At 39.8% G+C, this 13,554-nt stretch overlaps 1 protein-coding gene across 1 annotated transcript in view; it reads left to right on the top strand.

Moving 5' to 3' along the window:
* The window catches only part of SND1 (staphylococcal nuclease and tudor domain containing 1), a 503,780-nt gene that overhangs the window by 304,950 nt on the left and 185,276 nt on the right, over positions 1-13,554 (top strand). The window contains exon 14 of the mRNA XM_004382627.2: positions 1,327-1,399. Within this exon, the coding sequence (XP_004382684.1) occupies positions 1,327-1,399 (73 nt within the window). The remainder of the gene's footprint in view (positions 1-1,326; positions 1,400-13,554) is intronic.

The raw sequence follows: 13,554 nt of genomic DNA on the forward strand, positions 1-13,554 counted from the left end.
TCTTTCAGTTAGCAGTTCAGATCAGAGGTGAGTGAGTGAGTGCATGATTTTTTTCCTTGTAAATTCTGTATTTTCATTTCTTACTAATCATGGAATGGAAACTAGACAGTGAGAAACGCATTTGTTTGTTGTTTCTCAACCAAAGGCATTTCATATTAGTTGAGAGACAAACCCTAGGATGGAAGAAGGGGGGAGAGTAGATGATAAAGGCCCAAATGTGTGAGTGAGATGACTCTTCCACTTTTCACCCAGTTTGGTTTGTGTGGGTTTGATTTAGGAAGTTAGGACTCTGAAAGTAACTCCTGAAGAGGAGTGTCCCTACTCCTGGTGGTTAAGTGTGAGCTGGCATGGGGAGAAAGGAGAAGTGTGGCTGCTAGTGTGAGGGCCTCACGCACTCACCCTGGCCTGGGTGCTTTCTCTACACTTCCTCTGAAATTCAGAAACCTTTGAAAAAGCTAGTCACACCAGAGTGGGTATGCCTTCTAATTTCTATTTCTCTGTCTCTAAACTCAAAACTGTTCCCTGCTGGGATCTGCATGGCTGGCAGAACACACGAAGGACTTACCTACTAGTGCAGTGACATGGTGCTTTGCCCATCAGCTTTTCTTCTGTAGGCCTTCATGGTCCCATGAGTGAAACCCAGTTGTGTCCCTAATGCTACCACTCTAGGAATTAAGAGAGAGAAGGTGGAAGATTAGAGCGAACCAGCCAGTGGTCAGAAGTGTGGCATAGTCCCAGAGTCCCCTGTTCAGTCCACTGTTGTTACAACCTGAAACTGATTGAAAATGAGGCTTAATGTCAGTTATGTAGCATTTGCGTATTTTTTTCCTACTGTTAAATGACTTTCTGTACAATATTGCTTCATTCAGGGCAGCTTATCTTTTTACCTGGGAGGAACTTATTACCATTAGAATTGGAACACTGGCTACATATTTTGCATTTAAAATGTTTCACGTGATTAAATGCTGAAAGAAACATTACTTCTGTTTCTTATGAGTGTGCTCTCCCAACTGATTCTTCTTTTGTGCCTGGAACAATGCCTTTAATTTGGAAACAAGTACTGAGGTCTCTCTGATTACCAGGCATACTGTTAGCTGAAACTAGCAGCCAAGTACCAGTAACTAGGCTTAGGAGAAGAGTGGGCTTATGTTTTCCCCTCCACCAAACACTCTTATCCAGCCTGGCGACTCAGCAGTGTCCAGTGTGACGTGTGTAGATGTAGGTCTCCGTTTGAACAACCCTCTCTTCTTGCCTTCATTTTTCTGCTCTCCTGTGCCTTCCCCTTGTGATTTTTATTTTCATTGGTTTTTTCTTCTTCCTTCACAGAGCTATTAAGAATGGGAAAGGGTTGCACAGCAAGAAGGAAGTACCTATCCATCGCGTCGCAGACATATCTGGGGTGAGTCATGTCCCTGAACAGAGCTGGGTGGCTCAGAGACATCGAGAGCTTTGTTCTCACTTGCCGAGGACTTAAGCTTGTGTGTGTCTCCCGTAGCTTGTGTTGTTTCAGGTCTGAATGTGACTTTTTATAGGGCTTCCTTGCTTATGCATCTGTGTTGTTGTTTGTTGCTGTGTGCCGTTGAGTTGATTCCAACTCATAGCGACCCTATAGGATAGAGTAGAACTGCCACATAGGGTTTCCAAGGAGCGGCTGGTGGATTCGAACTGCCAAACTTTTGGTTAACAGCCTGAGCTCTTAACTACTTTGCCACCAGGGTTCTATACTGACCCTATTTTATGTTTTAGAAAAGCAGAATTCGAACTAGGGCATAAGGCCTTATTCTATCTCTTCATCCAAATTGTTTCTCTGTTGCTTTTCAATTTTTCATTATTATGAGTTAGAAGATAATTTCTCCCCAGTTGTATTAAAATTAACTTTGTTTTTTTTTAATCCCTGTTTAATTCTGACTATGAGTGGGAAGTCTAAGAGTAAGAAGGTCAAGTATATGCTTTAGGACAAATTTAAGAATGGATTGTGATTTTCTCATGACTTCTTTTTCCCTTGGTTGCCTATAAGTGGGAGGGAATGGAGAAATATGTGAGCATCCTTCATGATAATAGAGAGAATACAGAAGAACAAATGACAGAAAGACTTTTGAGCTCCCAAAAGACCATGTCCAAATGACTGTTTAGTGATAAGAACTTTACTCTTTCACATTTGGAATCTCTTTGGAAACGGGCAAAGGATATGAACAGGCACTTCACCAAAGAAGACATTCAGGCAGCTACCAGATACGTGAGGAAATGCTCACGATCATTAGTCATTAGAGAAATGCAAATCAAAACTACAATGAGATACCATTTCACCCCAACAAGGGCAGCATTAATCCGAAAAACACAAAATAATAAATGTTAGAGAGGTTGTAGAGAGACTGGAACACTTATACACTGCTACTGGAAATGTGAAACAGTACAACCACTTCGGAAATCGATTTGGCGCTTCCTTAAAAAGCTAGAAATAGAAGTACCATACGATCCAGCATTCCCGCTTCTTGGAATATGTCCTAGAGAAATAAGAGCCTTCACATGAATAGATACATGCACACCCGTGTTCATTGCGGCACTGTTCACAATAGCAAAAAGATGGAAACAACCTCGGTGCCCATCAACAGACAAATGGATAAACAAATCATGGTATATTCACACAGTGGAATATTATGCAACAATAGAGAACAATGATGAATCCATGAAATACAACATGGATGAATCTGGAAGGCATTATGCTGAGTGAAATTAGTTGCAAAAGGACAAATATTGTATGAGACCACTATTACAAGAACTCAAGAAAAGGTTTAAACACAGAAGAAAACATTCTGATGGTTATGAGGGTAGGGAGGGAGGGAGAAGGGAATTCACTAACTAGATAGTAGATAAGAATTATCTTAAGTGAAGGGAAGGACAGCACACACTACAGGGGAAGTCAGCACAACTGAGCTAAAAACTGGACTAAACCAAAAGCTAAGTCCTGACAGAGTAGCAGGGGTGGGAGTTTGGGGACCATGGTTTCAAGGGACATCTAGATCAATTGACATAACAAAGTTTATTAAGAAAATGTTCTGCAGGGACAGGAAAGTTGGTAATAGGGAGCTCAAGGTTGAGAAGGGACAGTGTTGACATTTCGTGGGGTTGTTAACCATTGTCATAAAACAGTATGTGTACTAACTTTAATGAGAAACTATTTGTTCTGTAAACCTTCATCTAAAGTACAATTAAAAAGAGAGAGAGAATGTTCTGCATCCCACTTTGATGAGTGGCATCTGGGGTCTTAAAAGCTAGCGAGTAGCCATCTAAAAGATGTATCAGTTGGTCCCAACCCACCTGGAGCAAAGGAGAATGAAGAACACCAAAGACACAAGGGAAGTATTAGCCCAAGAGACAGAAAGGGCCACATAAACCAGAGACTTCGTCAGCCTAAGACCAGAAAAACTAGATGGTGCCCGGCTACCACCAGTGACTGCCTTGACAGGGAATACAACGGAGCAGGAGAAAAGTAGAGTTCAGAACTCAAATTCTAGTAAAAAGACCAGACTTGATGGTCTGACTGAGACTGGAGGGACCCCGGAAGACATGGCCCCCAGACTCCCTGTTAGCCCAGAACTGAAACCATTCCTGAGGCCAACTCTTCGGACATAGATTAGACTGGACTATAAGACATAGAATGATACTCGTGAGGAGTGTGCTTCTTAGCTCAAGTAGATACATGAGACTAAGTGGGCAGCTCCTGTCCGGAGGCGAGATGAGAAGGCAAACAGGGACAGGAGCTGGTTGAATGGAAACGGGGAATCCAGGGTGGAAAGGAGGAGTGTGCTGTCACATTATAGGGAGAGCAACTAGGGTCACATAACAATGTGTGTATAAATTTTTGTATGAGAGACTAGTTTGAACTGTAAACTTTCACTTAAAGCACAATTAAAAAAGAAAATCTCTTTGGGCTGAATAGATCCCTTTGATAGTTGAGAAGGTTTATTTAGTCATTTATTCAACAAATATTTGTTAAGTTGTACCAGGAACTGCTCTACACACTGAGAATGTAACACTGAACAAAATTGATAAAGTCCCTACAGTCAAGTGTGAGAGAGACAGAGAGAGAGACAAGAGCCATGTCAGGTAGTGACAGCTGCTGTGAAGAGAAATAAAACTGGCTAATGGGAGAGTAAGCGGTGCCAAGTGCTGATTTTGATCAGTTAGCCAGGGAAGGCTCCTTGGCCCATCCATTCCCCCTCTTCTCCTGGGACACCCATTACTAGGTCTGTGCCATGTGTAGGGAGGACGTCTATCCCAGAGGAGATGAAGGGGGAAGAGCTAGTAAATCTTACCTTGGACACTCAGATGATTTGCCTTGGGTACCGAGAAGAAAATATTACTATAAACAAAAGCTTCTAGAATTCACCTAGGCTACAGTCCTGATGAATTAGAGTGTGTTATCCTCCTGTTAGGTTATATTCCCAGGTCTGACTGTTTGCCTGTTGTTCTTTGTGATTGCTTATTACAAAAGCATTCAGCCAGCTCACCTTTACCTAGGCGTAGTAGTAGCCTATTCATTTTAAGCAATGGAACTCTGTTAGCTTTTCTTTCTTGATAGCCAGTCACTGCAGATTACAGGTTAAACAGTGTTTTTGAGGTGGAGACACACCTGCTCCTTGGGCTGTCTTCTCGGCACCTGCCAGGGTTGTGTCCTAATAACTAATTGCTATTGAATTGATTCTGTCTCATGGTGACCCCATGTGTGTCAGAGTAGAAGTGTGCTCCATAGGGTTTTCAACAGCTGATCTTTTGGAAGTAGATTGCCAGGCATTTCTTCTGAGGCACCTTTGGGTGGAGTCAAACCACCAACCTCTAGGTTAGCAGCCAAGCACGTTGACTGCACCACCCAGCAACACCTGTATCCTAGTAAGTGTCTTTTATTGCTGTCTTTGAGCCTTATGCTGCCTCTTACCTTGGTGCTTTTTGGTGTTTTCTTATTCCTGTGTTTTTGTTTTTGGTAGCAAAGGGTCTTGTGAAGCTTGTCTTCATTTTTTCCCTTCCCTTTTTTTTCCCCGTCTTAAACTGTAGCTTTGTTTCATACATATCTTTATTCTCTTTTCTGTCTGGATTGTTGGAGAATTGGTTTGCTTTTAAGTTATTTAAAAATAAATGCCAGTTAAATTTCCCTCAGTTACTACATAAATAAAAGAAGAAAGCATGACCAAGTAGGAGACAAAAGAGTGAAAAAGCTATTCATTTACATAGATGTCAAATATGCCCTTGTCTGCCCGGATCACATATTATTCAGCTCAGATTATACTTTTTGTGAGAGCCTCTGTAATAGAGGAGTTTTATCTTTTTCTCTTGCTAACCTTCTCCTCTTTCCATCACAGTGTTAAGTATGTGTGTGTGTGTGTATGTATATTGGGTGCCCTTGTGCCATTTCAGTGAAGATGTATGGGTTTTTCTGCTCCTGAAGCATGCTGGGAATTTGGCTGTCTGAGGGATAGGTAGGCATGTGGGGTCAGACAGGCAAACAGCCTACAGCTTGACAAAGAAAAGAAACACCTGGAATAGAGGCGATATAATATATACATACCTAATGGTCTCATAAAAGCTTCTTAATCTTTATTTAATCTGGCTTTTTTCTTGTTATCATCCCTGGATTGAACCTCCTCTTAGTTGCAGGTCATGATAGATGAAAGCTTTTGTTGAGCTGACAGTATTTGCAATATGCCGCCAAAATAATTTACTCTGAACTGGTATTTATGCATAATACCTCTTGCCACCTCCCTACCCCAACACATCCTTGGCAAGAAAAAGACATGCACAGGCTCACATTTGCTCTGCTAAACACATTCAAGAAACGTGCTATCTAGAAGAAGTTATATTGTGACTCTGAGATGAAAAACCTATCATTTCAGTCTAGCCAGAACTTCCAACTTTTGGAGCTGAGTTTCCAGCCACTGCCCGTAGCTCTTCTCTTGCATTCTCAATAACCACTTCATAGGGCCTGGGTCAGAGTACATGAAAATGACTTCATATGGAGGCGGAGCGAGGCTAGGACCTACTTGACTGACGTCATGTGGTAGGAATTAAGTACACTTCACACAGGAATGAGAGGCTGACCGTCCTGTTGGCAAGGGAGACACAGGCCTCCACAGTGCTGAGACAAGCCGCCTCTTCTGTGCACTTGTCTGCTTCCCTGGAGTTGGAGCTGGTCGGGGCTGAGCCACGAAACAGGCTTCCACCTGTGTGTTTCTGCTGTCCCAACTAAGTTCCCTAGTGCTGCTGTAATAGAAATATCACAAGTGGGTAGCTTTAATGAACAGAAATTTATTTTCTCACAGTATAGGACTCCAGAAGCCCAAATTCAGGGTGGCAGTTCTAGGGGAAAGCTGTCTCTCTCTTTTGGCTTTGGGGGAAAGTCCTTGTCTCTTTTCAACTTCTGTTCCCTGGTTCCTTCATGTGGTGTGGCATCAATCTTCCCCAGTCTATGCTTGTTCGCTTCTGGGCCTGAGCTGCTATTTTTATATCTCAAAAGTGATTGACTTAAGATATAACGAAGAAAACCCTATTCCCAGATGGGAGTATATCCACATGTATAAGGTTTAGGATTTACAACACATATGTTTGCGGAACCCAGTTCAGTGCATAATACCAACTGAACTTCTTGCCTCTCTTCCCAATTGAGAATTGGTTATAGTTTTCGGACTTCTCAAAAATTCTGTGATAGCTTCCAACTTTTGAGTTCTCGCTTTGTTTTTTGTTGTTAATATAGATGATTTTTGACATTAATGTCAACTGAGTGTTGTGTTTTCCAGAAGGTGACTGGCATCTCATGTTATGCCAACTGAATAAACCCCATGTCTTGGCTAAGGCTGTGATACACTTGGCCCATCTGCAGTTTTTGCACGTATTTGCAGAGTGACCACTCAGGGTACAAAGATACTTCACTGCAAAGTGGGTGACTTCAATCCTGATCCTGAAGAAGTTACTCATTTTCTTTTCAAGGTGAATGAAGTGGGATATTATAGGGATAGCCGTTATTGGCATTTCTGTGATAATCTGATTTCCTCTCAGGCCAGGATGTTCCCCCTTGTGACTGTGAAGCCAGCTGAGAATTGACTGAGTTGGTAAGAGATCTGATTTGATTTGGAGGATGGTTCTGTGGTGATAGCTTCACTTTGTACATCCACCTTTTCATTATTTGTGCCTTCTGTTTTTCCCTGATCCTGTCTCAATTCCCTCCCTCGTCCATGTACAAAAGTTGGAATGTGCGTGTCAGTGGAATGACTGTAAGGCTGTTCTTTATCTTAGGTTTATTACTGTTTTTGCTGTAACCTGCTCTGTAATAAATATGACCTCCTGGAGATACAAAGTGTAAAACAGGCAATAAAGCGGGGCTGGTGCATGGCTTACTGTTGTTTCAGTAAATCAGACAAATCAATTATGGTTCCGAGATCAGAGAAGGCTCCCCAGGCCTCTGGTTGCAGCCAGCACGTATGGATTTCTTCCTTACCTCCACACCTCCCTCTTCCATTAGCGCATGAGAAGTATTCATGAGTCTGGTGAGTCAGGGTGTATATGTAGGTGCACATTTGAACTCCTGCATTTCCCATTGTCCCTGTTCTTTCCTCCCCGGTCTTGTTTACTTGTCTGTTGATGGCATTACTAGAGGAAAGAGCCTGGATCGGCATCCTCATCAGTCATATTCCTATGAGTCCCAGAATGGGGACAGATTGCCAAAATGGGGGTTATCTTCCCCTGAACGTCTTCTGCCTTCTCCTGTTCTGTAGCCTGACTGCTGGCCTGGCGATGGTGATTTCACTGTTATTTGCCCTGCCTCTCTCTCCTTCCTGGCTTTCAAAAATCCTTGAGTCTTTTTTCCTGTCTCTTAGCAGCTGCTGTGCTTACTTGGGCGCTGATCACTGTGTCACTTGGTTTCTTGCTCATGTTACATACTACCTTTTTTTGTAACCTCCTCTATCCATGCTTGATTTTGTTGAATTTGCATGGTTGTTGTTTCCTTTTGGATTGATTTTCAACTCATAGCGACCCCATGTGACTGAGCAGAACTACCACTCCGTCTGGGCTATAATCTTTGTGGCAATACATAGTATTACTAATAAGATTGCACCTAAATCGTGGCCTGGAGTGATCCAAAAACCAGCTGTGAGGATTGGGAGGGAGGATGAGACGTTTGAGTCCCTGTGCTTTTAAGTTACTCTGTTTTATCTTGAAATGAAGTCTTGTAGAGTAAGATTCTAACTTGAAAATATAAAAGATCAAAATGTTTCTTTAAAAAAAATAAGGTCCGAAGTACAATTTAAAAAAAAGAGAGAGAGAAAAAATAAAGTCTGGATTTTCTTAGCACCTCCTTCTGACTTCTCCCTTCATTTTCTTTTTCAAGGAGTTTTTTTTTTTTTTTTTTTTGTACTTTAGATGAAGGTTTATAGAACAAACTAGCTTCTCATTGAACAGTACACATATTCTTTTACGACATTAGTTAACAACCCAATGACATGTCAGTACTCTCCCTTCTTGACCTTGAGTTCCCTATTACCAACTTTCCAGTCCCCTCTTTCCTTCTAGTCCTTGCCCCTGGGCTGGTATGCCCATTTAGTCTCGTTTTGTCCTATGGGTCTATCTAATCTTTGGCTAAAAGGTGAATCTCAGGAGTGACTTCATTACTGAGCTAAAAGCGTGTCTGGGGGCCATATTCTCAGGGTTTCTCCAGTCTCTGTCAGGCTAGTAAGTTTGGTCTTTTTTTGAGTTAGAATTTTGTTCTACATTTTTCTCCTCGTCTGTCTAGGACCCTCTATTGTGATCCCTGTCAGAGCAGTCAGTGGTGGTAGCTGGGCACTATCTAGTTGGACTGGACTCTGTCTGGTGGAGGCCATGGTAGATGTGGCCTGTTAGTCCTTTGGACTAATCTTTCACTTGTGTATTTAGTTTTCTTCATTTTCCCTTGCTCCTGAAGGGGTAAGACTGGTGGAGTATCTTAGTTGGCCGCTCACAGGCTTTTAAGACCCCAGATCTACTCACCAAAGTAGAATGTAGAACATTTTCCTTATAAACTATGTTACACCAGTTGAGCTAGATGTTCCCTGAGACCATGGTCCCCACAGTCCTCAGCCCAGTAATTTGATCCCTCAGGGAGTTTGAATTTGTCCATGGAGCTTCCATCACCTTACCCTGAACAAATTGTGCTGTCTTACTTTTCATCAAAGTTACCACTTATCTATTGTCTGGTGTTTTTCCACCCCCACTCCTCCCCTCCCTCGTAACCATCAAAGATTGTTTCTTTTTTGTGTATAAACCTTTTCATGAGTTTTTATAATAGTGGTCTCATACAATATTTGTCCTTTTGTGATTGACTAATTTACTCAGCATAATGCCCTCTAGATTCATCCATGTTGTGAGATGCTTCACAGATTTCATCATTATTCTTTATCATTGTGTAGTACTCCATTGTGTGTATGTACCATAGTTTGTTTATCGATTCATCTGTTGATGGGCATCTAGGTTGTTTCCATCTTTTTGCTATTGTGAACAGTGGTGCAGCGAACATGGGTGTGCATATGTGTATTCATGTGACAGCTCTTATTTCTCTAGGATATATTCCTAGAAGTGGGATTGCTGGATTATGTGGTATTTCTATTTCTAGTTTCTAATGAAGTGCCGTATCATTTTCCAAAATGGTTGTACCATTTTACATTCCCACCAGCAGTGCATAAGAGTTCCAGTCTCCCCATAGCCTCTCCAACATTTGTTATTTTGTTTTTTTGATTCATGCCAGTAATGACGGTTGAAATGGTATCTCATTGTGGTTTTGATTTGCATTTCTCTGATGGCTAGTGATCAGAAGCATTTCCTCATGTGTCTGTTAGCCGCTTGAATGTCTTCTTTGGTGAAGTACCTGTTCATTTCCTTTGCACATTTTTTAATTGGATTATTTGTCTTTTTGTTGTAGAGGTGTTGCATTTTCCTGTAGATTTTAGAGATTAGACCTTTGTCGGATTTGTATTAGCCAAAATTTTTTTCCCAGGTTCTCTTCTTGGTCTTTTGGTGAAGTCTTTTGATTAGCATAAGTGTTTAATTTTTAGAAGATCCGAGTTATCTAGCTTATCTTCTGGAGTTTGTATGTTGTTAGTTATGGTTCGTATCCTGTTAGTGCCATGTATTAGGGTCTCTAGCATTAATCCTGTTTTTTTCTTCTATGATCTTTATAGTTTTTTGTTTTTATATTTAGGTCTTCGATCCATTTTGAATTAATTTTTGTGTATGTATGGTGTGAGATATGGGTCCTGTTTTATTTTTTTGCCGCTAGACATCCGATTTTGCCAGTACCATTTGTAAAAAGACTGTCTTTTCCCCGTTTGATGGATGTTGTGCCCTTGTCAAAGATCAGGTGACTGTAGGTGGATGAATTTACATCTGGGTTCTCGATTCTGTTCCATTGGTCAATGTATCTTGTACCAGTACCAGGCTGTTTTGACTACTGTAGCTGTATAGTAGGTTCTGAGGTCAGGTTGTGGCACTCTTCCTTCTTTATTCTTCTTCAGTAAAGCTTTACTTATCCGGGGCCTCTTCCCTTTCCATATAAAGTTAATGATTATTTTTTCCATCTCTGTAAAGAATGTTGTTGGTATTTGGATCGGGATTACATTGTATTTGTAGATTGCTTTGGGTAGAATTATCATTTTCACAATGTTTAATCTACCTGTCCTTGAGCGGGGTATGTTTTTCCATTTATGTACATCTCTTTTGGTTTCTTGCAGTTATGTTTTGTAGTTTTCTTTGTATAGGTCTTTTACATCCTTGGTTAGATTTATTCCTAAGTATTTTATTTTTTTAGGGGGTATTATAAATGGTATTGTTTTCCTTTTCGTCATTTTCTTTATTGGTGTATAGGAATCCAATGGATTTTTGTATGCTTATCTTGTATCCTGCTACTCTGCTAATCTTTCTATTACTTCCAGTAGTTTTCTTGTGGAGTTTTCTATGTATAGTATCATATCATCTGCAAATAGGGACAGTTTTACTTCTTCATTAACAATTTGGATGCCCTTTATTTCTTTTTCTTGCCTTATTGCTCTAGCTAGGACTATCCAGCACAATGTTAAATAGGAGTGGTGATAAAGGACATCCTTGTCTTGTTACTGTTCTCAAGGGCAATGTTTTCAGCCTCTCTCCATTAAGAATGATGTTGGCTGTTGGTTTTGTATAGATGCCCTTTATTATGTTGAGGAATTTCCCTTTTGTATGTATTTTATTGAGAGCTTTTATCAGGAATGGGTATTGGACTTTTGTCGAATGCCTTTTCTGCCTCAACTGAGATAATCATGTGATTCTTTTATTTATGTGGTGGATTACATTGATTGATTTTCTGATGTTGAACCATCCTTGCATACCTGGTATGAATCCAGCTTGGTTGTGGTATATTATTTTTTTGATATGATGCTGAATTGTTGGCTAGAATTTTTGTTGAGAATTTTTGCATCTATATTCATGAGAGATATTGGTCTGTAATTTTCTTTTTTGTGGTGTCTTTGCCTGGTGTTGGTATCAGGTTTATGCTGGCTTCATAGAATAAATTTAGAAGTATCCCTTCCTTTTCTATATTCTGAAATAGTTTGAGTAGTACTGGTGTAAGCTCTTCTCTGAATGTTTGATAGAATTCTCCAGTGAAGCCACCTGAGCCAGGGCTTTTTTTGGTTGCGAGTTTTTTTATTACCTTTTCAATCTCTTCTCTTGTTATGGGTCTGTTCAGATTTTCAACATCACTTTGTGATAGTTTGGGTAGGTAGTGTGTTTCTAGAAATTTATCCATTTCCTCTAGATTTTCAGTATTGTTGGAGTATAGTTTTTCATAATACTCTGTTATGATTCTTTGTATTTCAGTTAGATCTGTTGTAATATCCCCCATTTCATTTCTTATTTGGGTTATTTGTCTTCTCTTCTGTTTTTGTTTTTCTTTTGTCAGTTTGGCTAGTGGTTTGTCAATTTTTGTTGATTCTTTCTATTGTTTTTCTGTTTTCTATTTCATTTATTTCTGCTCTGATCTTTATTATTTCCTTTCTTCTGGTAGCTGTAGGCTTCTTTTACTGTTCTCTTTCTATTTGCTTGAGTTGTTTAGCTAATGTTTTGATTTTGTCCCTTTCTTCTGTTTTGTGTATGCATCTATTGCTATAAATTGATCTCTGAGCACTACCTTTGCTTTGTCTCAAACGTTTTCGTATGATGTGTTTTTGTTCTCCTTTGATTCTTGGAATTTTTTGATTCCATCTTTGATTTCCTCTATTACCCAGTGATTTTTTAAGCAGGGTCTTATTTAGTTTCCATGTAATTGATTTTTTTCCCCCTTTCTCTTCCTGTTGTTAATTTCTATTTGGATTGTGTTGTGATCAGAGAAGATACTTTGTATTATCTCAGTATTTTGGATTTTGTTGAGGGTTGTTTTGTGGCCTAAGATGTGGTCTATTCTGGAGGACATTCCATGTGTGTTGGAAAAGAATGTGTACTTTGCAACTGTTGCTTGGAGCGTTCTGTATATGTCTGTGAGTTCAAGTTGGCCGATTTTGGCCGTTAGACCTTCTGTATGTTTGTTGAGTTTCTTTCTAGATATTCTGTCCCTTACTGAGAGTGGTGTGTTGAAGTCTCCTACTATTATAGTGGAACTGTCCATTTCTCTTTTCAGTACTGTTAAAATTTATTTTATGTATTTTGGAGCCCTATCATTGGGTGCATAGATATTTATTATTATTATGTCTTTTATGGTGGATTTTCTTTTAAAGTCTATTTTATCTGAGATTAGTATTGCCACTCCTCTTTTTTGGTGGCTATTTGCTTGATATATTTCTTTCCATCCTTTGATTTTTAATAAATTTGTTTCTAAGGTATGTCTCTTGTAGACAGCATATTGATGGATCCTGTTTTTTAATCCATTCTGTCACTCTCTGTGTCTTTATGGGTGCGTTTAGGCCATTTACATTCAGTGTAATTATTGATAGATGTGAGTTTATAGCTCTCGTTTTGTAGTACTTTTTTTTTGTGGTGCTGATGATTTCTTTGTTCCTCTTACTCTCCTGTGCTGAATTCCTTTTGTTTGTTGCTTTTTTTGTTGGTGGTGGTGGTGGTTTTTTGTTTTTTTTTTTTTTTTGTGGATTTTGTTTTTACTGAAACTTTATGTTTTTCTCCTTTATTTTAATGAATAGCTTTGTTAACTTTCTTGGTAGTTACCTTGTAATTTACCCTTATCTTCCTAGGTTTAAACCAGTCTATTATTACTTGGTATCGCCTTGCCTTCCTCTCCGTTAGAAAGTTCTATAGCTACACCATTTATTCCCTCTTTTATTGTTCTGACATTGTTGTCATTTGCAGATTAACCTTTCTGGTTCCCTGTTGTAAATCTTTCAGTTTTGAATAGTTCTTGAGAGTTCATTTCCTAGGTTGGTATCTGGCTAGTGCGATCTTGCATCCTAGATTCAGGCTGTCATCTGATGTTCTTTGTTCTCAAACTGAAGGACTCCGTTTAATAATTCTTGTAAGTTTGGTTTGGTTTTTACATATTCCCTTAATTTCTGT

The sequence above is a fragment of the Trichechus manatus genome, unplaced genomic scaffold (genome assembly GCF_000243295.1).
Source record: "Trichechus manatus latirostris isolate Lorelei unplaced genomic scaffold, TriManLat1.0 scaffold00097, whole genome shotgun sequence".
Classification (NCBI taxonomy): domain Eukaryota; kingdom Metazoa; phylum Chordata; class Mammalia; order Sirenia; family Trichechidae; genus Trichechus; species Trichechus manatus.